Source organism: Lactuca sativa, chromosome 2 (genome assembly GCF_002870075.4).
Source record: "Lactuca sativa cultivar Salinas chromosome 2, Lsat_Salinas_v11, whole genome shotgun sequence".
Lineage (NCBI taxonomy): Eukaryota > Viridiplantae > Streptophyta > Magnoliopsida > Asterales > Asteraceae > Lactuca > Lactuca sativa.
In genome coordinates, this window is record NC_056624.2 from 219,669,018 (window position 1) to 219,695,292 (window position 26,275).

Sequence of the window (26,275 nt, forward strand, 5' to 3'; positions counted from 1 at the left end):
ATAAATCATATCTATGAGACAGAAGAAAGTGAATATACATTCACACATATAATCAACAAAATATACACATAACACATATTTCATATCTAATACTTCATAATTATGTGTTAGAAGAAAGTAACTACACACTCACTTGATCAGAAGATGATCGGACAGCACTACGACTTGCAGAAGTAGTATTCTTCGGTAGATCTAGAAGATCTTCACAAAAACTGGGCTCCTCGCGGGCAGAGCTTCGGCTTGGGAACTGCACTTCTCGGGATCTTCGGGGCTTCGGAACTTGCTTCGGGGCTAGGGAATGATATCGGGGCTTCGGGATGTAATTGGCACGCAAAACGATGCAAAACTTAGAGAGGAAGGAAGAAAAATGGCAAAAGAATCGGCTACCCTCGCATGCCTTTTATAGGGGTTGAGCCTCGCACGTACGCTGGGCGTACGAAGCACTATGCGGGGCGTAGTTCGGATAAGAGGGCCACGTGGCGAGGTTTCGGCGGTGTTACGCGTCTCTCCTTCGGACCGCATAAAACCGAAGTACGTTGGGCGTACTTAAAGGTTACGCGGGGCATACCCTTAGGATCAGATCGATGACTCCTCGGCTTCGGGTATTATCCGAAATAAAAATTTATATTTTAATTATTTAAAAACTTCCGAAATTCATATCTTCCTCATATGAGCTCCGTTTTCGACGTTCTTTATATCCCCGCGTAGGTGAGACTACGCTCTACAACTTTCGTTTAGACTCCGTCGGCTAATTTTGAATTTATTTATATTATTTAATTTTAGTATGCCGGGATAGAAAAAACTCCGTTATAAAATCATAACTTCTTCATCCGACGTCCGTTTTCGCCTATCTTTTTATCGTTTCACTACTATTAAAGAGATCTTCGATTCTCGTTTAGATTGTTTCGGTTAAAAACCTGTCGGTATCAAATCGAGTATTCGGGCTGCATACTGCTAAGTCGAAACTTAAGAAAATCATAACTTCCTCATACGAAGTCAGATTTGGACGTTCTTTTTATGCACGCTCTCGGTTTAACGAACTCTATGACGTTCGTTTATATCACTAAGGTTAAATATTTCTCTAACGTAAATTTCACTTTTTACGTCATTCAGCTTCGTGTCGGTTCTGTCGCAAAACTTCGACAGATCATAACTTTTTCGTTATAACTCGGATTTCAGCATTCTTTATATAATCGGAAACCTCTTTTCAACTACTACAACATTATCCATAGATATCGGCTTTATCTACTATTTTATTTTGATGCTTATTTTTATTCTTAATTCAATTAAGACACACAATTAAGCAATTAAGCATAAAACACATAATATTTAGATAATACATTCTTATTATTTCAAAATGGGTTACAAAGGTTAACCTAGACTATTACATTGCTATTAATGACAAGCCCAGAAACATGGGCGTTACATTTGTGTAACTTGTCCTCAAGTTACATGAAAAGTCACATTAAAGTTTCTTAAAACTCATAAAAGTTGGCAATTGTTACAAAATGAAGAGTCTTGTCCTCATTAAATGGTTTTATGACTCCATAACTTGTCCTCAAGTTATGGAGGTTCAGGAGCCACTTCATTAAATCATTAAAATGTGTAACCTTAATTAGTATCATAAGTTACAAAGAAGAAGAGTTACATTCTTTAATAGTTTATAGTCTTCCATAACTTGTCCTCAAGTTATGAAACTTGAATAGTTTTTAAGTAAAACTACTTTAAACACATAAGTTATGGAATTAATTAGTTTTGAATATTTTCAAAAACTTGCCCTTAAGTTTTGGAATTTGAAAAGCTTTCTCTTATGAATACTTTAATTCCAAGTTAAGCCCTTAGAATTTTAAAACTTAAAATTCAACCCTTATACTTTATAATATTATAAGTTAATAATATATATATATATATATATATATATATATGTGTGTGTGTGTGTGTGTGTGTGTGTGTATATATATATATGTATAAGAGCAAGTCAGTCTTACCATTAGTAGGACTCATTCACGAAGTCGGTCTATAAGGAGGGTATAAGGTTATTGTTTATAAAATGACAGCTTAATGGGTGTCCATTCTCACCCACCGCTTCCTTGACTGGTGGAGGGTCGTTAGCAGAACAGGTAGGACAAGGACTATAATTCTCCCTTCACTAAAAGTATTAATGATAAATACTAAGAAACTAAGCTCTTATAAATTCCCAATCTTAGTTACTTAGGAAAATGTGAATTTGGTGCTAACCCATGAAATTACACTTTTCACTTTGCTTAAGTCGTTAGTGGAGCGTGTGTGGTTAACCAACACACTAACCTGGATTTAACAAGGTAGGAAAAAGGTAACTTAATGTTTATCATACTATCGGTGGAGCGTGTGTGGTTAACCAACACATCGATTAAGGGGTAAATATTAAGGGTACCAAGTATATTTGCATGGTTATTCACACCTTGTTTTGTGATCCTCGACATCCCAGTCACAAAACCTAAAGGGCACACTCGAGATTTAAACATGCCATTGAAAAGTTCAATGAATCTCAAAAGAACCTAGGAGTTTCAAAACCAATTAAAACCTAATAATACATTTCGTTTATCTTGGTGGAAATTGGTGAATCGTCATTCACCTACCTTCAAATATTTTATAGCTTGGATTACGGCATCCCTCTTCCAAGTTATAAAAGTGTTGTGTTGGGTCCTAGCCTTAATATCCCATATTGGGTGTTATATTAGGGACTTTAAATCAACTATCTTGAATATCTCCCAAAAGATGTTTGGTTTAGACATTTATGATCTTTACAAATCTCTTGAAACAAGCTTTCCTAAATGAAGATGATGTCTCATGGAAATCATACTTCTTTCACCTCCTCCAATTATTCTCCCTAACCCACAAGTTCTTGAAAAGTTTAAAGTCACTCAAGCCCTATTGGAAAGCAAAGGTCTATGTATGATCACATCTTAGAGATGTAGCCACATATTGACAAGCTGGAGGAGTTGGGTGTCAAAGTCTTGAGAAAGTCTGTGGCTCAACTACTTTCTATGTCACATAGTGAGTTCCTTTGCGACTCCTATGAAATAGACTATGATAAGACCCTTAATGATCTTATCTATTTTCTAAGATCAACTTCCTAAAACTTTATGGACATTGACAATGATAACATTGGATATCCAGTAAAGCTCTCTCTTCCCAATGGAAAGGGATCGACCATAGTCAACTCGGTTGACCAAATGGTAAAGAGAGAGGCTAAGTCTGAGATAGTCCCATTATCAACGGTCCATTGCCAAAGGAAGGGGCATTTGTTACGAAGCTGCCAAATTTACCTAAGGATGTTAAAGTCAATAAGTTTGACTCTACTTTAGGTAAAGTCCATTGTCTAACTCTATTAAGTTCCTACTTGGAGATTCTTATTATATGATGTGACTGGGTCACATGTTGGTGGTTAAGAATCAAAGGAAAATTGTAGAAACTTAAAAGAAGTATATGCAGATTTTGATCGTGAAGATGGATTTCACTCGCATGGTTCGGTGATCAGAATTTTTGGGCTGTTACTTAAGAGTTATGACATATATTGCTTAGGAATAGATAACAACAAGTTTTCATATGGATTGTAAGGATAAGCCGCAAAGTTTTAAAAATAAAAGGTAAATCTTTTGATTTTAGTTATTTTATGTATCCTTACAATGGCATTTATGGAAAAATTGTTGCTTATAAGATTCTACTGGTAGCAATATTGGAAAGTGAATTTGATTCTCTCATTTGTGGTAATGTCTAAATTTACCAAATAAGGAAAGATTCTCGTCACCCAAGGTTTCAATTGGACCGAAACTTGGAATCATGCAAGTTGTATAGCATGATGGATGAGAACTTTCAAGCATTGGAAAAAATTAAGACCAACTACTTGTTCACATGGATATGTGAGTCAAGTAAAGGACTAAGGGATCGAGTACAAATTCTTGTGCACTGGTTAAGTCCACCACAAAAGATCGATAAGACTATTCGTCATAATTTACTATAGCTCAGTAAATATGGTTATACTTACAAGCTTACGTGTAATTATAAGACATTGGAAAAGGTTCCAATGTATGGCAGAGTGAATAAGAAGAATCAACTTAGGCCGAAAGATAAAAGTTTCTCAAATCTAAAAAGATGGGAGAGTACTTAATATCATGTTTTAAGACCATCTTAATGATTTTGAGACCTTATCACAATTCATCCTCTAAGTGCAGTCTGATAGTTAAGAAGAGGAGTTATGAATTGTTAAAGTGGTTAAATCAAGAAGATGATTCATACTTCATTCCAAAAACAATTCCTAACGTTATACTCTAAGATTGTAACTTGAGTGACATTTCTTAAAGAAGGTTTAAAACACTTGTCAAATGTAAGAGTAAAAGTTTTCTGCTCTTATACATTTGAAATTGGTAAGTTCTGATGTTTTGGATAAAACAAAGACCAACTAAGGCCAATTGTGTGAAGTGTTTGTCTTGATTAGAATCCACACTATCTCTTGAATATCTGACAAGAAAGTCTTATATGTCAAGAGGACAGTGTGAGTCTTAAAGGTCTTGCAAGTCTCAAGAACTAATCAAGAATAAAACCTGAAGTTCTTCACTAGCACACGACTTGAGGTTTATAACCTATCGTGTTGACATATTCTGTGCCCATTCCAATTAAAGTTGGATTTTCATGTGAGTTCTTGGCGTTCTCAATTGGTTACACAACAACTTGGAAGCAATGGCAGGCCCTTGAGCTGCCAGATGGCAAGAAATTAAGATTGAGTTCAGTCCATATGAGTTTGGATTTGTCATTATCCTTGTCTTGTGACTATGGTTTTGACAATTCACATGGATAAGAACACATACACCATTAAATCTAAGTGTCATAAGGTTTCTCTCCAATTCATGAAAATGATGGTGAGGAAACACTTTCACTAAGTAGATTTTAGCTAGATAGCAATTGTGATATTTGCATTCTCAAATTCGTTACTGGAGCATGTGTGGTTAACCAGCACACTAACATGGACTTGCGAGAAGTGGCAAAGGTCTAAACAATCGAGACTATGATTACGGCATCTCTTTTCATAGTTCTTAAAGTTGTTTAGACACACATGTAAGCTATCTAAGATAAGGTGTATTATATTGATAAAGTTTTATCAAAGCAATCTAGTATCAGAAATCTGAACTTTGGTAAGAAAGTCAATAAAGTATTGTTTTTCAGAAGTTCAGCTGATTTCTGAGTACATGTCAAAGCTAGTGGGAGCATAAGTGTTATGCTAATAATCATCATGTTAGTGGGAGCATGATAATTATGACAAAGGTTGCAAGTTAGCAGTGTTAATTATAGAAAACAAAAGGTTTCAATTGGGAAAAAGTTTTTTTGCTATAATTAAGGGAGAGGAAATTATACTTCATTTCAAATCTAACAGCTTAGATAGTGAGATTTCAATCAAGTTTCGTCAAGTATATATATGAATGTTATGTTGGAATGGTTCAACATAAGTAAATTCAATATATGGGTCCATTATTTGCGTTCTAAAATTTGATTATGATTACGACATCCCTTTTAATAATCTAAATTATGAGAACTTGGAAAATCATGTGCTATAATATTCATCCTTTCTAAATTTTTCAAAATGCTCATAGCATTAAGAAGGGAAAGTCTAGAATCGGATATAACTAAAATGATTAAGAAATTATCGAGGACAATCTAAGGTTTACCAACGATTGGTTGCTCAAGGACAGTTGGAAGTATAGTGTTAATTGTTGGAAGGACCATATTGACATATTCTGAAAAAAGGCAATTCTTGTTCAGAAGTGATAGTCAAAAGGGGAATATGGAAATGATCCCATAGATGGAAGTTGTTCAATAAATTTGTGTAAGATTAGGAAACTTAATGCAAGAAGGATGTTTCCAAGGAGTTGATCTCCTTTGGAATGCTCTGTAATGCTTGTTGTCAAGTCTTTGTGACTTTGTGCATAATCATTACAAGAGGATCGATGCATAGAAGTCTAGAATCTAACATATTTCAGTAAATGGCATGAATTTGGAATTCTTGCATTTGCAGTAAGGAATTGGGAGTGTGAAATGAGAATTATTGGAATTATGTTCAATTGATCTCTTTCACAAAGTAAAGATCATAGACAAACTTAGTTTGCATACTTGGTGTATGGCATGACTAGTGTTTAGAAAAAAAAAACATAGTGTACATGCTTGGAGCATGGGACAACTATTGTTTTTAATTCAAGTATAAAGTTGATAGCTGAAATAGTATGCAATGAATAATGTGTAATCATATGGTGATAAATAAAATGTGTTTTATTTATATTCATAAGTTCTGAGACCATATTGGATTCAATTATTCTTGTGTTTTATTTTGCATGTTTTGACTTCCAGAATAACTAGGTCGTTCTTCCTGAATGATTAAGTTATTCAAACCATCCACAGTCGATAATATGTTGGAAGTAGTTATTAAGGCAAGACTGTCATGAATTGGGTTTGTAGATGTCCAAGGTATGGGATATAGCCAAGAGGTGCTACAACATTCATGAGTGCTAATAAGTTCTAAGTATTGGATTAAACGCACGCTCATTGGAATCACTTCATGGATTTTATCACGAGTGATCATGAGACAATAATATCTTATATTCTTCAAACCTAGAGATATGAGTTGTTACTATGATTTGGTTATACATTGATTGCACGAAAATGCATTGGTAACTCGATGTTATAAAATGTGTCTTTGTGTATGATTCAACAAGTAGTAGAACAAGCCATATGAGTCGAAGTTTATCCATTCCTTTTACCATCGGGATAAAAGTGATATATGTGGGCCCCTCGATGATTTGGTGAAGACAAATGTAAGTGCTCGGCCGGGCCTGGACTGATTTAATTTGTTCAATTAATCAGTCGTCATAAATTGGAAATCGTGAAACAACAAATAGACAGAGAGAATGACTATAATCCATGTCTCAGTACATATGATATCCATAATGGAGGAATATATGATCCCTTATCTAATGGACAAGTCATTGACAAAGGTCAGAGATCATCGACAATGTCAGAGTTCGACAGAAGCTTTTGAGAGCTACGATTTCCAGTCGGTTCTTGAAGTCATACTTGCAATAATAGTTTTAGACTTATCCAAGTGGGAGACTGTTGGATTAATGTCTAAGTCCATAACTATAATTGGTAAGACTTGTCCCGACCAGGCATGGTCCATTTGGGTTGCATGGCATCTTGCATTTGGATATACTAAAATGAGAGAAATAACACTTAAGGTTTATTAATATATTATAAGTTCTAATATATTAATAAGATTATTTAATTAGTATTGATCAAGAATTAATCTAGAATTAATTAAGTGATCAAAAGAAGACTAATTAAATATATGGGTTGATTGTGTAAATCATCCATACTTGTATAGTAGGCTAAGATTCCATGGATTATCAAGTTAGGCTAAAACCCATAGGATGCTCCATGGTGTATTTGAACCCATGGATCCAAGGAAATGGAAAGCCATGGCAATTACGGTTTACCTTAATTGTGACACTATATGAAGATCATATTCTTGGAAAAATTGGCGACTATGTGTGAGAGAAAGGGCTAGCCGATTTTCATGAAGTGTGTATATTCTCTCAAGTCTTTTCAAGTGCATATGATGTTGTGTGAACCATTTGAGGTGTCACACTTGGGGCACTAGGCACTCAAGCTTCATGAAGACATTCTACATCAAAGAGGTATGTAATTCTAACTTGAGATATTCATATGAATCAATGTTATTATGCTAGTTAGGATGAATACCTTGGAAAGTTCATAATTGCATGTATAATAGAGAAAACAAAGATCCAAGGTATTTAGGGTTGGATGTACACTTAAAAGTGTTAGAATGCTAAAAAACCAAGTTTGTGCTTACGGTTTTATGTTCATGGTTTCATCAGGTACTTTCAGTTCGAAATGGAAGGGCCTGACATGATTGCACAACATCCCCCAGAGTTTTCTACATTATCCATTTATGATCTTTACTCTGAAGTTTAAATAATATACTCACTTTAATCGGTTTTGGAATAACTCATGTGTATGGTTTATTGTTTAAAAACAAAAACTTTACTATGAATTTTTGGGACGTTACAAATTATTCCTTGGAGAACAACATGAGTACAATCAAACATGTTAAGCAGACTGCAAACAAAATGAAAATGAGAACCCCAACGTGTATCACCAACTCTTCTTAATGTCCTAACTTGATTCAATCCTTTACCTGATTCGATTTCACTAAGTTCCAATAAATGTTCAATCTCAGTTGCCTTTGCCTTTTGTAACTCATCATGACACTTACTGGAAGCACAAACTACATTAATTGTAAAACTTAAGTTTGTAAAAAATTGGTGTATAGACATAATTTCCCTTTAAGAAACCACCAATGCTAGTTGTAATATATGAGCCAAGCAGTGAACATACTACGCATAAGGAAAAACCTTAAGAATAAGTACATATAATCCATTCTATTCCCTTCTCATATTACTAGCACCATCATAACCTTGGTCATGGATTTTACTAACACCAAACTGATTGTGCAAAAGTTGTCTACACATATTTGTTTTCAATGTTAAAGATAACGTATCCCTAACATGAACCAAATCCAAGAACCTTTCTTGTATAATCCCTTCTGCATCGAAAAATCTCAACACTATGGCCATTTTCTTTTTTTTTTAGACTCATCTCGTGAGTCATCAACCATGACACAAAAGTATGTATCCCCAAATTCACTACGAATATGCTTCCGAACTTTATTTGCAATAATACTAAGAATTTCTTTTTAAATATCTCCATGAGTATACTTTAAATTAAAAAGGAGCTTTCTCTAATATAAAATTTTCAACTTCATCATTATAAGATGCTAGAAGTTTTAGTAGTTTAAGAAAATTACCTCGATTTTTTGTAAGTCCCCAAAATGCTTGAGTATCAATCAGATCTGTTTGATGATGCGAAATCTCAATCAAACGGATGATGCCATATCACAATAAGAAGAGAAGGAGAAGAAGAATAAGATGAATCTAATGTATTGATGATATGAATTATGCTCCTTACAAGAGATTCTCTCACACACACTTCTTCTCTCTAACTTTCTCTCTCTACAATATGCTCTCCTCTCTCTCTCTCTCTTCTGGCCTTACACTCACATGACTCCTCACACTATATATATATATATATATATATATATATATATATATATATATATATATATATATATATATATAAGACACTAGCCGTACACGCGTGTACAGCCGCACACCCTGTGTACGGCCGTACACAGCCACAAAATTACAGAAAAGTTCATTTTCTTAGAAAAGAAAAGTATAAACCATATTTTTGACCCAATAATCTCCTCCTTGGTTTATAGCTTTCTTTTCTAGTTGGCCTAACAAGCTCCCCCTAAAAAGTAGTTGGCTTTTCTTGTTAATCTTCATTTGGAGCTTGGCTTCAACATTAATATTCAAATTTCCTCACAACATCAAGATGAACATATGAATCTTCAATAAATGACTTCATCTTGAGTAGTTGGGATTTCTGCAGAATTTGACATTGAACGCACATTGGGTGAGGAGGCTTCTTCTAGAGATCCATGAAAGATGGCGCTTTCAGCTTGAGAATCTTCAGAGAGAACAAAGAGAATGAATCTTCTGGATCACTTCAGCAGGTTTATAGATAGCAACAGATTGATTGAGGATGCTTCAATGCAATCCGTCACATAATCTTCAATTACAGCTTCACCTTGCTTTTGGGGTTGACAAATTGAATGTTGGAAGAATAATCTTCATTTCTTGCTCCTTCGAATGAAAATTCTTCGATGATCATAGATGAAGCCTTGGCTCAGAAATCTTGATTCAGTCTTCATGAGTCTCATCTACGCTGAATTCACTTTTCAAGACAAAACAAAACTAAAAGAAAACTTAAAACATAAATAACACTATTTTTTGGATTTTTAATTTTCTGATTTTTTTTTTGATTTTTTTTTTATTTTTGAATTTTTTTTAATTCTCCCCCGAAATTTGTGCATAGAGGAAAACTATGAACAAATTTAACAAAAACAAAAATATTTGGGATCAAAGTTGGGAGACAGTCTTAACTTGTTTATCAGTACCTTCACCTTCATAAATAGATCTGGTGATGTGTTTAAAACAAACTAGTTTTAATCCTAACAAACTCAAATGAAAACAAACACACGCAGGCAGTGTACTTATCGATAGTAGTTTAGTTTAAGCAAGTAGGGTATCGAACACAGGGAACGGTAACAATCAAATTAAGTACTAGTATTATCTAATTAAAAACAATTAAATAAAAAGGGGGTTTTCTCTAGTTTTTCAAGACTAGAAACTTAATCAAGCACTTTAAAACTTAAACAAAGACAATTAACAACTAAGAAGAATAAGAAAGGACAACTAGATTCAACGATAAAAGAGACTTCTGTTTAGATTCGATTCACTTATTCCTATGGTTGATTTTCGTGGCAAGTGCAATGAACTAATATGTCAATGGTTAACGATTCCTAATGTGATTGGGTTCATGTTCATTATTACCAATCCTTTAGTAGACAAGTTAATTCAAACAGTGATCAAGTGATTAAATTAACAAGTTTCCTAGTGTGCAGTTCGTATCAAGCAAGACTTATAACAATAGTTAATTAAATTTGTTCAATTCAATCAACTCATGTATGGTTGTTCATCACACATGCTCACACATTGATTTACACATTTTATAGTTAACCCTAGTTTCATATTCACTATTTCTAGGCATACAATCTTATATTCATAAAACTATATGAATCAAGTAATCAAGAAGATATTCATACAACTCAATCACTTATTTGTTAACTAAAAATATTTATCATCAATACATAAGGATCTTTAATAAGCTTAACAAGATGAATAACCAAATTAATATCAATTCAACCACTCAATCAAACCATGTTCATAAGATTATCTCATCCAAACAGAAGTAAAAAGCTTTTAGCTCATATCTAAAGCAAGTAATAACCTAAAATCAAAATCTAATGATTCAAACATGGTTCAAAACAAAGATTAAGAAAAGAAGAATGATTATTTGCCTTTGATTCTCTTTGAAATTGTCTCTTATGTTGAAATCTCGAAAATAGCAGCTCCAAGAACCCTTCTGATCTTCAAAAGTCGCAGCTAGCCTCCAGTAAAAGTTAGGGTTCGAATGAGAAGCGTTTCTATATATAAATTTCTGAAAACAGCGTCAACTCGACGAGTTTTTAAGAATAACTCGTCGAGTTTTTTCGATAATCCACGTATACAACGTGTACGGCAAGACATCTTCGAGGGGTCAAGTTGTCCACCAACATCCTTCTTTCTTCAAAATCCAAGATCCAAGCCTCCAATCGCCAATTCCGCTTCCTTTTCCTTCCGAGCATGTATTTTATTGCTGAAATTGAAATATTAAGCTAATTAAGTACCTTTTGTCCATAAAATGATATAAAAGCAACATAAAGTATTAAGATAATACATGCATTTTATAACTAAATATGTCCATATCATCTGGTCAATTGTCGGTATTATGATCCACTTAAGCACGAAAGATGTCGACAAACTTTTTTAAATAAACCATTTAGCTGACGACGACCAAGGATATTGTTGTCCACTTAAATTAAGCAGCGAGATCTACAGACAACCTCTAAATTGTTCGATTTTAGTTGCACTAGAACGTGTTCCCCACTTCCCGATATACCCTGGTTATCAAGAACTTCCTAAGGACTCCTTAATTTAGGTGAGTAAACAATTATTAAGGAGGAAGTCAGATTTAGAGATAGATGCATATGTTGTGTCCCAGGTCGGATCTCTTTCAATCACGCAGAGGGGGCAACATATGACTAACAGAGATAGAGGGATTAAGAGGTAGAATGTTACATATGTTATGTTCCAAGTCGGATATGTTTCAATCACGTAGAGGAGACAACATATGTCTAACATATAGAAAGAATTTCATAGATAAGGAGGTGCATAGAAATAGAGTTGCATATGTTGCATTCTAGGTCGGATCTCTTACAATCACGCAGAGGAAGCAACATATGACTGACAGATAGAAAACAAGAAAATAATTTCCTACAGACCTACTTTATCAGAACCCCTCAGTCGCCTTATCAGAACCAGAATTAAGGACTTAAGTCCATACATCAAGGAAAAGTTAAGCCACAGTTCTAGATGCGTATTAATTTAGTGTATCCTGTGGTTCCCGTGTTTATCTCACTGCTCAATCTACCCGAGCGTCGTATGGTCAGTCCAAACAATCCTATCTAAATCCACACTGTTAAATCCTTTGTGCCTACCAACACATTGAACACAGAGTCTAGACAATTCAGATTCAGTCCTTTACACATGTTTTAGACTGCCCGTTATCACTTTCTTGATATCACTTCCCAATAATAACTACTAACGAAAAACTATTAAGAAAATGAAAAATTGTCTTTGAAAAGAATCAATTTAAGATAAAATCAGGAGTATAGAGAGCAAAACGCAAACCGTAATTCACCGATTGAATTTGCATCCAGAAGGTCTAAGAACAGCATGCATAATCTCAGAACAGATCCGAAAATTCTTAATGTCATTAAGCACTAACCCTGTTTGTGATCTCTTCCTTTCCTCTTTTCTTGAAAAGGACACATACTATCAAAGAAAGGTATGAATGTTGTACAATTGAGAGATGTCCCCTATCATGTGCCTGGAACAACCACTACCAACAAACTGAAGTCTGATGATATGCCCCCATAGCTGCTCCGACACAAAGCGGGATCAGTTGGTCTTTGGAACTCAATCCATTTTGAAACTGGGTTGACCTTTCTCATCCTTGCACGGTACTCTCTCCCATGACATATCTTGTTTATCACAAACATAAAATGAAGAAATATTAGAATCGTTAGATGATTTGGGAAAGTGAGCCTTTGTAACCCATTTGTAGTTGGGTTTAACCCATTTCTTTTTCAATCTGATGGGTGGCTCAGCACTTGATTTTGAACTTGAAGTCGACCGTTGAGATGACTTTGATTTTGGCTTCACGGGAGCATCTCTTGGATTGGACTTCTTGGTCGTAATTCCCTTCTTGACCTTGGGAGTTGATTTCTTGGCCTAGGGAGTTTGATTCTTGGCCTTCTGCGCGTTCCAGTTACCATTGTCTGAACGTGACCTTGAGAGGTTTCTTTTGAAGTATCTCCCTCTTGGCGCGTTCTGCCACCCTTGTGCATAGTAGGGAACGTATGCGCAATTAGGACAATTTCTGGCAATGTGTCCAGGTGTTCCACAGTGAAAACAAGTCTTTTTCTTTGTTGTGAAGTTGTTTCTTCCTGCCCCTGGTGGTGTGTCCATGCCTTGTCTCTTGCTTTTCCCACATGCACAGTTACAACAGGCACTCTGTTTCACTGGAATTGGTGGCCTGTATTTACCAATAGCAGGTTGATCAGAAGCAGCTGAGTTCGAAGCAACAGATTCAGAGTTCAAGGAAATGTTGGTTTGTTCAATGGTGTTCTCCTTGTTCTCATCCTCTGCTACTTTACCTGCACATGAAGTAAAAGCATTAGTATCGTTCAGATCAACACCCTCAGTTGCCTGTTCAACAGCTGGTTTACCGTATACAATAAATGGTTCTCGGTCAATCTCATCCCGAGTCAAAGGTTTTGCAGTGTAGTTGTGATTATAAGGAGGAGGAACACCCTCATAACCTAAACCCTTGTTTTGATTATCTTTGAATTTTAATTGCTTCTCAATCATCGAGGCAACTACCTCACTTGACACATCATATTTTCTAAAATTAAAATCTGCATTTTCAGATTTGTTTTTCAATGTGTCAAGCTCGGCAGTCACAAAAGCAAGTTGTCTCTTAATATAGTCATAATTTTCACATTTATTGTTATATTCTTCTTGAAGTTTTCGAAAATCCTTAGTTTTGGCCTCTAGTTGTGTTTTTAAGGGTTTTTGACATTTCCTTAGAGGATAGCTTTCGTATTTGAGGTCCTTAATTTCTCTTTTTAATAAATCGATTTGATCTTGAATAAATTTAATCGTAGTTTCACAAGATGAAGTACATGAAACTTCATTTACCAGAATGGATAAGGAACTCATTTTTTTAAAAAGCCCTTTGACTAAAAACTCAAAAGTCAACCTTAAAAGTCAAATTTAAAAAGTCAAACTCAAAAGTCAAACTTAAAAGTCAAACTGAAAAGCTAAATTTGAAAATTTAAAAGTTAAACGAAAAAGTCAAAGTTTAAAGTCAAAGGTCAAACTAGAAAAGTCAAAGTCAAAATTTAAGTAAAAAGTCAAAATTAAAAGTCAAAAATTAAAAAATAAAATTTTTGGGTTGAAAATGTAATTTAAAAATAAAGAAAATTGATTTTTGGGTTAAAAGTGTGAAATTTGCGAAATTAGGTTCGAAATTGAGAAGCATTTTGGATTAAATTGGGAGGGAGGAAACCATCCAGCAACCTAGCTCAGATGGTAAGGCGCGTCTTTGTTGAGCTAGAGGTCTCAAGTTCGATTCGTTGCGAGGATGAAGGCCGCACACTCCGAGCCGTACAACGAGGCGCATATCCGAGCCGACACACCTTCAACAAATTCGTGACGTTTTTCATCTTTTTTTGCTCCAAAACTCGATAAAAAAAACTCGTTTTTATGAAAAATGCAAAGAAGAAACCCCCCTTATTTTGCACCGATCTATCCAAAAACGCAAAATCTTTTCAAAATAAGATCAAATAAGCTCCAGATCTGACAAAATTGACTAATACAATCCAAACTCTGATATGAATTGTAAGTCCCTAATCTTCTTAAGTATCAATCAGATCCAATTGATGGTGAGGAATCCCAATCAATTGGATGATGTCAAATGAAAATAGAAGAGAAGGAGAGGAAGAATAAGATGAATCTAATGTATTGATGATATGAATTATGCTCCTTACAAGAGATTCTCTAACACATACTTCTTCTCTCTAACTTTCTCTCTCTAAAATATGTTCTCCTCTCTCTCTCTCTTCTTGCCTTACACTCACATGACTCCTCACCCTATATATATGAGACACCATCCGTACCCGCATGTACAGCCGCACACCCTGTGTACGGCCGTACACAGGGTGTGCGGCCGTACACACGTGTACGGCCGTACACAACCACAAAATTACGGAAAAGTACATTTTCTTATAAAAGAAAAGTATAAACCATATTTTTGACCCAACATTTTTGGAATTAGGAGTTTCATCATGTCCTCGTAAAGCACAAGCTTGGAATGTCAACCAACAAACTGTGTCGATTGAAGCTTTTAATCGTAAACGGTTCTTTAATATTTGTGTTTCACTTTGATTCACTATGATATTTTCATTGTTTGTTGCTTGGTTCATCAAGTTTTCAGCAAATTCAACAGCATTTCTATGTTATCAACAACCAATGGGCTTCAAGAATGCTCATTTTCTCACATCATTAACTTTTTTCCAATTGTTAAATCCTTTAATAGTAAATGCATTGTAACCACAACAAACACTTGGTTTATCATTAAATATATAACAAATAAAACATTCAGAAGCATGATTTGTCAGAGAATACTCTAACTAATTAGGGAAAATGTTGAACCAAGACGATTGGAATCTACAGGGATGTTTCTTTGAACCTTTAGCATGATATTCTTGAAGACGTATTTTGAAAGGCCCTAAAGTCATATAATCTCGTCTTACTTGTTCCCTTAAACTAATTGCATATTCCCACATTTGTTTTTGCTTAGCAAGGATCTCTTTCTAGATGCTTAAGATCCACTTCATCAGGATTTGATTATGTGGCTTTAGAGATATCATTCTCTTATTGATTTTCATGTTCTCATGGTTGCGATTCACTTGTTGAAGCTTTGTGAGGTTTACTCTCTTGATTTTTATTATGAGTTTCTTCATCATCATTCTTTCTTTTGAAAAAAGAATCAATGGTTTTCATATTTCCCATGAAATTGTAAGATATGTATGATTGTATTTATAAAAATCAAAATTGACATCATAAGCTCATAAACGAACAACCCAAATTCTGCAAAAATTCTTATTTCTGTAAAATTTTAAAATTTGAAATCATTTAACTAACAATTGCATGATAAAATAGAATTGAAAACAATCAAACACTTATTCACATTCACTGAGATTTTGAACTCTTATTTCTAAGAGTACTGAGATTCTGATTTCTGAATTCTGAAAAAAAAATAATAAAAAAAATAAAAAAATAAAAAAAAAAACTGACATGATTAAGATTGTCGATTCCAAGCTTCACTGATTAGTTGATTCCAGGCTTCCAGTATGAAGACTTCATAATTAGGGAGGTGGCAGCAGGAAGGAGCGGTGACAATAGCGTGAAGACTTCATTGATCTGCGTGACAACAACAAAGGAATAAGGATCGACGAGGGTAGAGGCATGGCGATAAGATGATGATAGAGGACGATCTATTTTTGGATTGGTTTGGACTATTAGAAAGCATAGGGGCACAACCCATTTTTTTAATGTCTAGGCCTAATATGCATAATAAGATATAGGTCATTTACACTTCTAATAAAAAATTCAGTTGGGAGGGGGAGGGAGTGATATGTGCATATTTAACTTTATAATCCATGCTTATGTCTAATACTTTTAGTTACAGTTATGATTATTTTGGGACAAAAGATGTTTATTATATTTAAAATATGTTTTGTGGCAGTGAAGGCTTGTTCGGGACAAAAAGGAAGCATATGAGGAGCTAGAAGCAGGAAACGAGAGCTAAAAAAAGAATAAGAAAAGAAGATTGAAGACCACGTTCGTGGTGTTCTCCAACACGACGTGGTCTATGTAAGGTTCGCGATCAATCAGATGACTTGGCTAATACGAGATAAACTCGAGGACCACTTCGTGGTGGCAGTCAACCACAACGTGGTGATCATATTTTGACAATTATAAAATCCCGGACATTAGGTCAAAATTAGAGAGAGAGTCATTCAGTTTTATGAGGTAAATTTCGACTAACAATCCCTAGAAACCCAGAAGAAGACCGAAAATCAAGTGGAGCTCAAGGATGGAAGAAGATTTAGAAGAATTCCACATTGATCTAGTTGGTTTGATTATCATACTTATGTCTAGCTTATTTTACATGGATCTATTGTGTTTTTCTGCTACAATGAGAGGCTAAAAACTTTTACTTCTCTTTGGTGAAGATGAACTTGATCCATATGTGTTGATTTCGATATTTGGATGATCATATTTGATTTTACTTGTGTTTGATATATAAACCCTAGCATGTTTAGTTCTAGTTTATATTACTTATAAATCAGATTTTGTGTGTTAATTGATCATATTAATTGCATGAATTAGTCTATTTATTGTTTATGATCATTAAATAATTAGAGCTAGTATTAATCACATATTAGTTTAAGTAATTAAAGCTAGTAACTTTAATTGTGTTAGAGAGCATAATTAATATTAATTGGTGCTTTGTTGCTTAACTTGATCATAGGAGAGTAACTATAATCATTCATAGTCCAATTGTGCTTAATATCAATTTGGTGTTTAACTTATGCATGATCATTGATTGTTAATTCATAAATTGGTAAGGCCTATATATTTGGTCATAATAGGATCGTTTTTATATGGTGTTAGGTGTTGTCAATTTGATCAAGAACTTTGTAAGCTTTGGCGTGAAGACGAAACAGTTTCATCCACGAGTAGTGGGTGACCTTGGTACCATCTAGGGTTCAAGTTTTAGTTTGAATATATTTCACAGTGTATGCTGGGTTTAAGGTTGTGGCCTTCACTTCGCTTGAACCAACATCATATTTGCCCATGATGATCTGTCGAACAAGAAAGAGGAAGACAGGGGATTAAAGAACTGAGAAGGGGTCGAGACAAAGTTTTAGCTCTTGAGTGAACGTAGATTAGCCGCCGGTTTTAGGGTTCTACTGCTCTCATACCATAAAAGTGATTATGATATCGTGAACCAATATCGTTGTTTGTTGATAATCAATGCCATATATGTAGGGAAAAATACAATGCAATAAAGCCATTAGGGAGATAAATACCAAAAAAAACAATCAAATATTGACAGCTATATATCTCTTAAAGATACTTACAACTCATAAATATAATCGGCTAAGAGTTGGGGGTTAAATTTATTGCTTTGATTGGCATCATCTCAGTTACCAAAACCGCCACGTTATCTTTGCTATTAAAATTGTCAAATCAAAATTATTGGTTAGCCTTATAATTTTATTGAGAAATTAAATTGTTTTCTACTTTTTATGCCTATAAATGTTCCTACCCAATAAAATTATGACAAGTGTCATCATTCCATATTTTTTAATTAACTCATTCTATATTAGGAATATATATCAAATAAAATTAAATTGAATGATGATTTGTCATAATTTTAATGAGTAAAAATAATTATAAGACATAAAAAGTAGGAGACAATAAAATATGTTACGTTTTTCAAAAAAAACTTACCGAACAAAATTTTTAATGTCGTTTAATTTCTTAATGGATCTCTAATGGTTACAGTCAACAATAAGAACTCAATGAAAAGTCAAGTATTTATCTGTTGTTTAAATCAGGAATCAGGATAGTGTAGTTGTCGGTTGGTATATGTTTTACCAGTCAATTATTTATATGGAAGTCCAAAAAGAAAAAGTCATAGTCTTTTTTTTTTTTAAATAAATCATCAATAGTTATTGAAATTAATCAAGAGAAGTTATCGATTAATATCGATAAAGGGGACTAAAACAGTTCTTATTGTAGATATTTCATGGAAAATATCGAAAAAAATCAAAAGTTAAGCCATTTAATTAATCAAGACAAACAAATTATAGAAGCCCAGAAAAATGGAAAGTGTAGCTGGGTAGGTGCTTTCTCTTCAATTTCTGACGATCTTACCCATCTAACTTGCCGTTTCTCATCGCGTCCTGAGCGCGTAGTAAAAAATGAGTTTTTTATTCTTTTTCAATTTATTAATTTCCGTGTTCATCTCGAGCAAGTCAACTCCGATATATACATGTATCATGGTAAATGCAAAACTGGGAGGTAAGAAGGGATCTGTGAAGAAGAAGAAAAATGAAGGGAAGTTATGATTACTACAAAGTATTCGGCTTTAATCGGAAGTTCAAGATTACTGAACGACGGCCGCCGCCGGACGTGATCGACGCATTCAGTTTGTGCACCAACAGGGAGTTGCAAATGTCGCCGGATCAGTTCCGGCGGTTCTTGATGGAGTTTCAGGGAGAAGAAGATGTCGCAATCGATGATGCAAAACAAAAAATGGAGCAAGCGCTGCACCACTTCCGACCCAACTTCACACGCTGCTCTTTCACTATTGATGATTTCTTCAAATACCTGTTCCTCGATGACCTTAATGGACCCATCACATCTCAGGTGTGTGAAAGATTTAACACTTGTCTTTATACGATTTATAGTAATTCACGAACCCCACTTTAATTTTTCCCATTTTAGTAATTCAGTTCACTGGTAGTTGAGAATCAAACAATTTCATTTCAACTAAAAAGGGATAGTAAAGTAATGCTACAATCTTGGACTAGGATTGGATAATTTTAGGTTTTTTTAACACGTATTTTTTTCAGGTACACCATGATATGACTGCGCCATTGCAACATTACTTCATATATACAGGCCACAACTCGTACCTTACAGGAAATCAGCTCAACAGCGATTGTAGTGAAGTACCAATCATAAAAGCTCTTCGAAGAGGCGTGAGGGTAATCGAGCTCGATTTATGGCCAAATAGTTCAAAAGACGGAATTCATGTTCTTCATGGGAGGACTATGACAACTCCGGTTGATCTTTACAAATGTTTGAAGTCCATTAAAGAGCATGCTTTTGTGAGTTCTCCTTATCCAGTAATCATAACTTTAGAAGATCATCTTACAGCGAATCTTCAGGCTAAAGTTGCTGAGGTTAGATTTGGAATTCTTTTTGATGTCCTTTTTATGGGGTTTAAAATACTTACAAACTGTTTATGGATCTTTTTAGATGGTCACTGAAATTTTTGAAGATGTACTTTACTGCCCTGAGGCAGGAGGTAATGATGAATTCCTTTCACCTGATGCGTTAAAGCATCGTATCATTCTTTCAACAAAACAACCAAAAGAGTACCTTGAATCCAAGCTGGATTCGGGTGAAGAAGAGCTGTTTGGGGTGGAAGAGACACCATCCGACTTAAAAAACGAAACAGCAACTGAAGAAGTGGTGAGCTAACTGGATTTTTTTTTTTTTTGAAGATTCTTGATTTGATCTGGTTTGTAATGGGTCAAATCAACAGTTGTCCAAATTTGTTGCCATTGACTTCGATGATGAAGAAAATGAAGATTTGGAAAATGAGAAGCTGGGACAGAAAGCAGTTGTTAAGTACAACCAACTGATTGGAATTCATACAGCAAAAGCAAAGAATGGATTGAGGAAGGCGTTAAGGGTGGGATCAGGGAGAGGTAAACGTCTTAGTTTGAGTGAGCAAACTCTTGAAAGAGCTGCATCTCTTTATGGGACTGATTTAGTCAGGTAACCTAACCACAAACTTTCTCTTTTAGGAAAATATTATCCTAAACTTTCTAAATAAGGTTTATATATATGTTCTTTGTAGGTTTACTCAAAAGAATATCCTGAGAGTGTTCCCCAAGGGCACACGGGTAACTTCAACGAATTTCAGACCATTAGCTGCATGGATGCATGGTGCTCAGATGGTTGCATTTAATATGCAGGTGAGGTTTGAAGTGAAATGCATTTCTTTAGACATTTGTTTTCCAGTCTCTTGTCTTTGTCTTGTGTAACAAAGATACTGATAAGGCCTTGAACTACTAAACACATTTCTTTATGAATTAGGGGTATGGCAAATCATTGTGGATGATGCATGGAATGTTTCGTTCCAATGGAGGGTGTGGTTATGTTAAGAAACCTGATTTTCTAATGAATAGGGGTCCTAATGACGAGGTGTTTGATCCAAAAGCAACGTTAGAAGTAAAGATAACTTTGAGGGTTAGTTTAGTTCGTTTATCTATTCTTTCATATCAAGTTTGATTTCATGACAATCATGGTGAATATGTTTAAGTAATTAAGTTGTAATTTTTCAGGTGAAGGTATATATGGGTGACGGGTGGCGTATGGATTTTAGCCAGACTCATTTTGATGCATTCTCACCACCGGATTTCTACACAAAGGTTAGTTACAAACAAAAAATGAAAGTATGTTGCTATTTCTTGCATTTTAATCGTGAATAATATGCTTCCATGATAAGTGAATGTATCTAATGATAGCATATCGGTTGGATTGACAGATGTATATGGTTGGAGTCCCGGGTGATGTTACCAAGAAAAAGACAAGAATAATCAAAGATGATTGGATACCAATTTGGGATGAAGAGTTTACATTCCCATTAACAGTCCCTGAGTTGGCTTTATTAAAGATTGTTGTACGAGAACATGATGTATCTGAGAAAGATGACTTTGGTGGTCAAACATGTTTGCCTGTGTCAGAAATTAAAACCGGGATTCGAACAGTTCCACTTCATAACAAGAAAGGAGACAAATTTGATCATGTCAAGCTTCTCATGCGGTTTCAATTTGAATAAAAGATTTCATCATTGTATTTTGTTTGTAAAGGATTTGATCACTGTACTTTGTAACAAACAAAACTTGAATGTTGTTCGATTAGTTGCTAAAACAAATTAGTAGTTTAATGTTCTTCCATTTATATGATTGATTTTGTAATTTCTCAAATGGGTCGAGCTTTTCGGGTCAAACTTTGTAGTTGGATCAAATGTTTATAAAGTTGCTAATCAAAATCATACATCACTCTTTTCCACAGTTCTCAAGATGAGATCAACCGTCGGCCACCGTCTCCCACCCTGTCATCCTTCCGACTCTTCTGACTTGGATTCCACGTCAACAACACCAAAAACCCTCAACCACACCGACTTTACCAACGCAATAGAAATGCAAATATAAAATTCTAGTAAGAATTGCAATAGTAACACGGTAACACAATAATTGCAGGTAACAAATGATCCTAGCCGTATATATATATATATATATATATATATATATATATATATATATATATATATATATATATATATACCTAAAATGTTGAGAACCAAGAACAAATCTGGACTAATTAATATATAAAGGCATATTAGTAATTGTGAAATTTAATTAATTATAAAAAATATATTAATTAAGATTTTCCTAAAATTTAGGGATTATGTTTGGTTGTTACCAAAAACCGAATTTAATGACTTTTTGATATTTTGTTCATTTTTTTAAATTATTCTATTACATGAGTCATACAATTTCCACCATAAATGATTAAAACCAATTATATTTATGTAATTTTAGTGATTTTGATTTTTACTCTATTTTTATCAAGATTGAAAAATCATTTTCTATGTATTCATTATTGAAAGAAAGCATACATAAAATGATTTTTTAAAATTTTTATTTAACCGTATTATATTAACCATAAATGATTATAAGTAACACTAAACGATATAATAAATAAAACACCATGTGAAGATAAAAAAAACCACAATAAAATTCATAATCATAAATGAATAGAGTACATTACAAAGGTAGAAAAATCAATACATTTATATTCATTAACGAATAAAAGGAAATATGAACATAAAAAATCTAGTTTAGTTATAATCACAAATAAACTAAGATCATAAAAAAAATATAGTTTACTGTGACACTCAAAAATAAAGATGAGATAGTTATTATCTTTAGATTTTTCCAGGCTAATTCAATCCTGAATTTGTACTCTTTTTTGCATGTATCTTTCTACATTATGAACTCCAATGAAACCTATAAAAATCATAGAAAAATCACAAAGTATGTCACATAAAAATCCGATGCCATTTTAATATTACATTTGCCAACAAACACATATAAAACGAGGATTTATGGCCAACAAAACACACCCGAATAGAAATTGACAATAACTTAAATGATAATCAAGAAGAGACTTTACCGGTACCCAATTTTATAATCGTTAATGAATAAAAACTTGATAATCATTAATGAATAAAACTCGAAAAAAAGTTATTTACGTCTAATGAGAGGTTGATAGTCATAGTAGCTTGTGTTATATGTGTGCATTTTCATTATAGTTTGACAACTCAAATGGTTTAGTAAACAACTTAATCAACATTAAAATTATTTAGACAAAAAATGTTGCAAATGAATAATATAAAGTAGTTTTTTAATAAACCAATAATATAAAATGGGGATATTGGCATCATCGAAAAGCTCACACTCAAAAAAATTATAACCATTCACTTCCGTTCACTTATTCTATTAATTTACCCGGTCATGGAGCGCTCAGCAGAAATCGACGATGATGATGTTTAGATAAACAAAATCATTATCTATTTCTTCTTAAACAAATTAAATAAGATAATCAATTCTAACCTCAATTAAGCTCCCTGGCAAAATACATATTTTAACAAGATCCCTCCTAGAAAACAAATTATATGAACCAAAAAGGAAGACATTACATCAACATAATAACATAAAAAGAAAACGTACCATATGTTTCCATTCGATCACTTAGCTGTGTGGCCAGTCGATAAAAGCCCTAATTTTATGAGAAAGATGGTGATTTGGGTATGGTGATGCAACTGCGGTCAGACGGAGATGGCGGAGGATTTGTTCCCAAAAGACGATGGTAAACCCCCTTTCAATCTGGTCTTCGACACAAGAAATGCATGTCTACACATCTTGAATCGAAGATGATGATGGAGGTTGATGGTTAAACCTAATGCAAGCGATGGTGGTGAATCAGTGATGTAGGGTTGTGCAGAATGGTGGCGAACAGATGTAATGATGATGGTGAATAGATGGTGTTGCGTAGTAGATGGAGGAGGCAGAGGCTTATCTGGGTTTACAGCGAAAGATGAAGAGAGAGAGAGAGACGGGAAATTATAGGAAATATTTGAGTGATTGAGAAATTATAGGAATTACTAAACGTGCCATTACTATAATATTTTTATCACCATTTGAAAGTTACATTTTAATACCTTTAATTTTTAAAATTTACATAAAACGATTGTTTGATAATAGCCTTTGATTTAATTATTTAAATGCTCTCAACATTTTTATTGTTCTCATTTGATTATATTCCTATATATATATATATATATATATATATATATATATATATATATATATATATATATATATATATATATATATATATATATATATATATATATATATATATATAAGAGAGAGAGAGAGATGATCATTTGAAACTTATAGTTTCTCTTGAACCCGAGAACTAAACAATGAACGTTAGATTAATATAATAGAGAGTTAGGATTCTTTGTGACATTCTTGTAAATACTTGAAAATAAAAAGGGACGGGGGCATCTTATTAAAAAGAATCAGGGACATTTTAGGGATAATGTAATTGATACCCCCATCACTTTAGTTGTTCAACCCTCTGCCCCATATCTCTCTCTCTCTCTCTCTCCACCTTCATCATGTCAACTTCATCATTGATCGTTTGATAAAATCTAAAGTCGTCGTCAGTAATCCATGGTCGCCTCTAGTAATCGTCACCATATTGATTGATCGCTTCCTCATCGTCCCCTCCCCCTCTCCTTCTCCCTTACAGACACAAACACACACATATCTTTACGCCTTCGAGGCGACGATCCATTCAATCAGGATAACACCGAAAAGAATCAAGTCCGTCGATCTTCCCTAAAAACAACATCACCACCGTTTTCTCCTCCTAAAACTACTCTATATTCGCCTCCATTAAAACCTACACCATAATCACCTCCCATAATTGATCTTATTGCGTTTGTATCTGGTTATCGATGAATATTGAGAAGGATTTAAATGTCTTCACTCATCTCTTCATAATGATGAATCAAGGTTTGCAAGCTTCTCTATTAAAAACGAAACGAAATTCAAGGTTAGTTCTCCATCAAAAACTTATCGTCTTTATAATGTCGAATCTAGGTTTACAGAATGAAATACATTTAGTCGTGTATGCATACATACGTATACATGAGAGAATTCCATTCATTCTTATATGAATTTTAACGAGATAAGATCGTTTGGTTAATTCCATGGCTGATACAATGCATCTACAGATCTACATTTTCTTCTTCGGATACGCGACTTCCTGTTTTAAAAAAAATATATATTGAGAGGTTTATTACAGCTATTAGCGATTGCAATTGATTGTGTTTTTTATCATTGAGGTTTTCATTAATCATATCTCTCCATTCAATATATGTAATGATTTAAGTTATTAAAGAGTCGATATGATCAACTCTAATTACTTTTAAATTAGTGTTTTCACAATTGTATTTTGATGTTGATCTCAATTTTCATGAGTCAATTGTGTGCTGAAATCAAGATCATTCTTCGAATTGCATACATTTTGCTTTAAAAACTAAATCATTTTTATTAATATTCTTGTAATTTACTCTTTTTATTATTATTAATGTATCCAAACATTCAGAAGCTTCGACTATAATATATTTCAAACAAACTCTTTTCTCCTATTTTTCAAAATTAAAAGTGTTAGTTTTTGCATATTTGTAGTATTTGCATCTTTGTAGGCTGAGTTTTGTGTTTGCATAAGGTTTTTTGATAGCAGGGGAAAAGAAGAATGTTTACCATACAAAATATAATGGTACGGCAGAAAGCTTTCATGTGATACATTAAGGAAATGTGTTTTTGTTGTAGGAACAGTGTTTGTAGTGGTGATAATGATTATGAATGTGTATTTTTACATGTACTTCACTAAAGTTACAACTCAACCAATATGAAAAAGAGTAATTATAGCTTACTAATTATTTTTGTTCTAGGCAAGGATAACTAGTTTCAAAAAAATTTGCATTCATGAATGGTGCCTCATAAATATATTTTTTTCACTTTCATTTATTATAGAGGCTAAATAGTATTTGATATATTAGATCAAGCTCTAAAGTTCTTTTAAAACTACAAACTCACTATTCATTTCATGGATTATTTTTTCACATCTTTTTTAATGTACACATTTTGATGTGTGGCACTAGTATTATATGTACAAGTGTCATATTGGGTGGAAGTGAAGACACAACTGAAGACGAGTCCATGTTAGAACTTAAAACTCACTGTGTATCTTTTTTTACTACAAAAGACGCAAATGCTCTTCACATCCTCATCGTCCTCTTTTGTTTATTACAATTATTTTTCATTTTTTTGTTTTTATACTAAATTCACATGTGAATCTTTCAT

General features: G+C 33.8%; 1 protein-coding gene and 1 long non-coding RNA gene across 2 annotated transcripts; one reads left to right on the forward strand and one right to left on the reverse strand.

Moving 5' to 3' along the window:
• Window positions 1-18,829: 18,829 nt before the first annotated feature.
• Window positions 18,830-21,728, forward strand: LOC111901282 (phosphoinositide phospholipase C 6). The gene is given in 8 exon segments (XM_023897136.3): window positions 18,830-19,400; window positions 19,607-19,939; window positions 20,016-20,231; window positions 20,305-20,540; window positions 20,623-20,740; window positions 20,862-21,014; window positions 21,110-21,196; window positions 21,313-21,728. Coding segments are annotated over 8 exon segments (1,800 nt in total). The 5' UTR covers window positions 18,830-19,037; the 3' UTR covers window positions 21,607-21,728.
• An 822-nt stretch (window positions 21,729-22,550) lies between these two features.
• On the reverse strand, window positions 22,551-23,979 carry LOC111901281 (uncharacterized). The gene is made up of 2 exons (XR_002853468.3): window positions 23,564-23,979; window positions 22,551-22,840 (listed from the first exon to the last, which is right to left on the reverse strand). It is a non-coding gene; the product is annotated as an uncharacterized LOC111901281 (long non-coding RNA).
• Window positions 23,980-26,275: the final 2,296 nt, after the last annotated feature.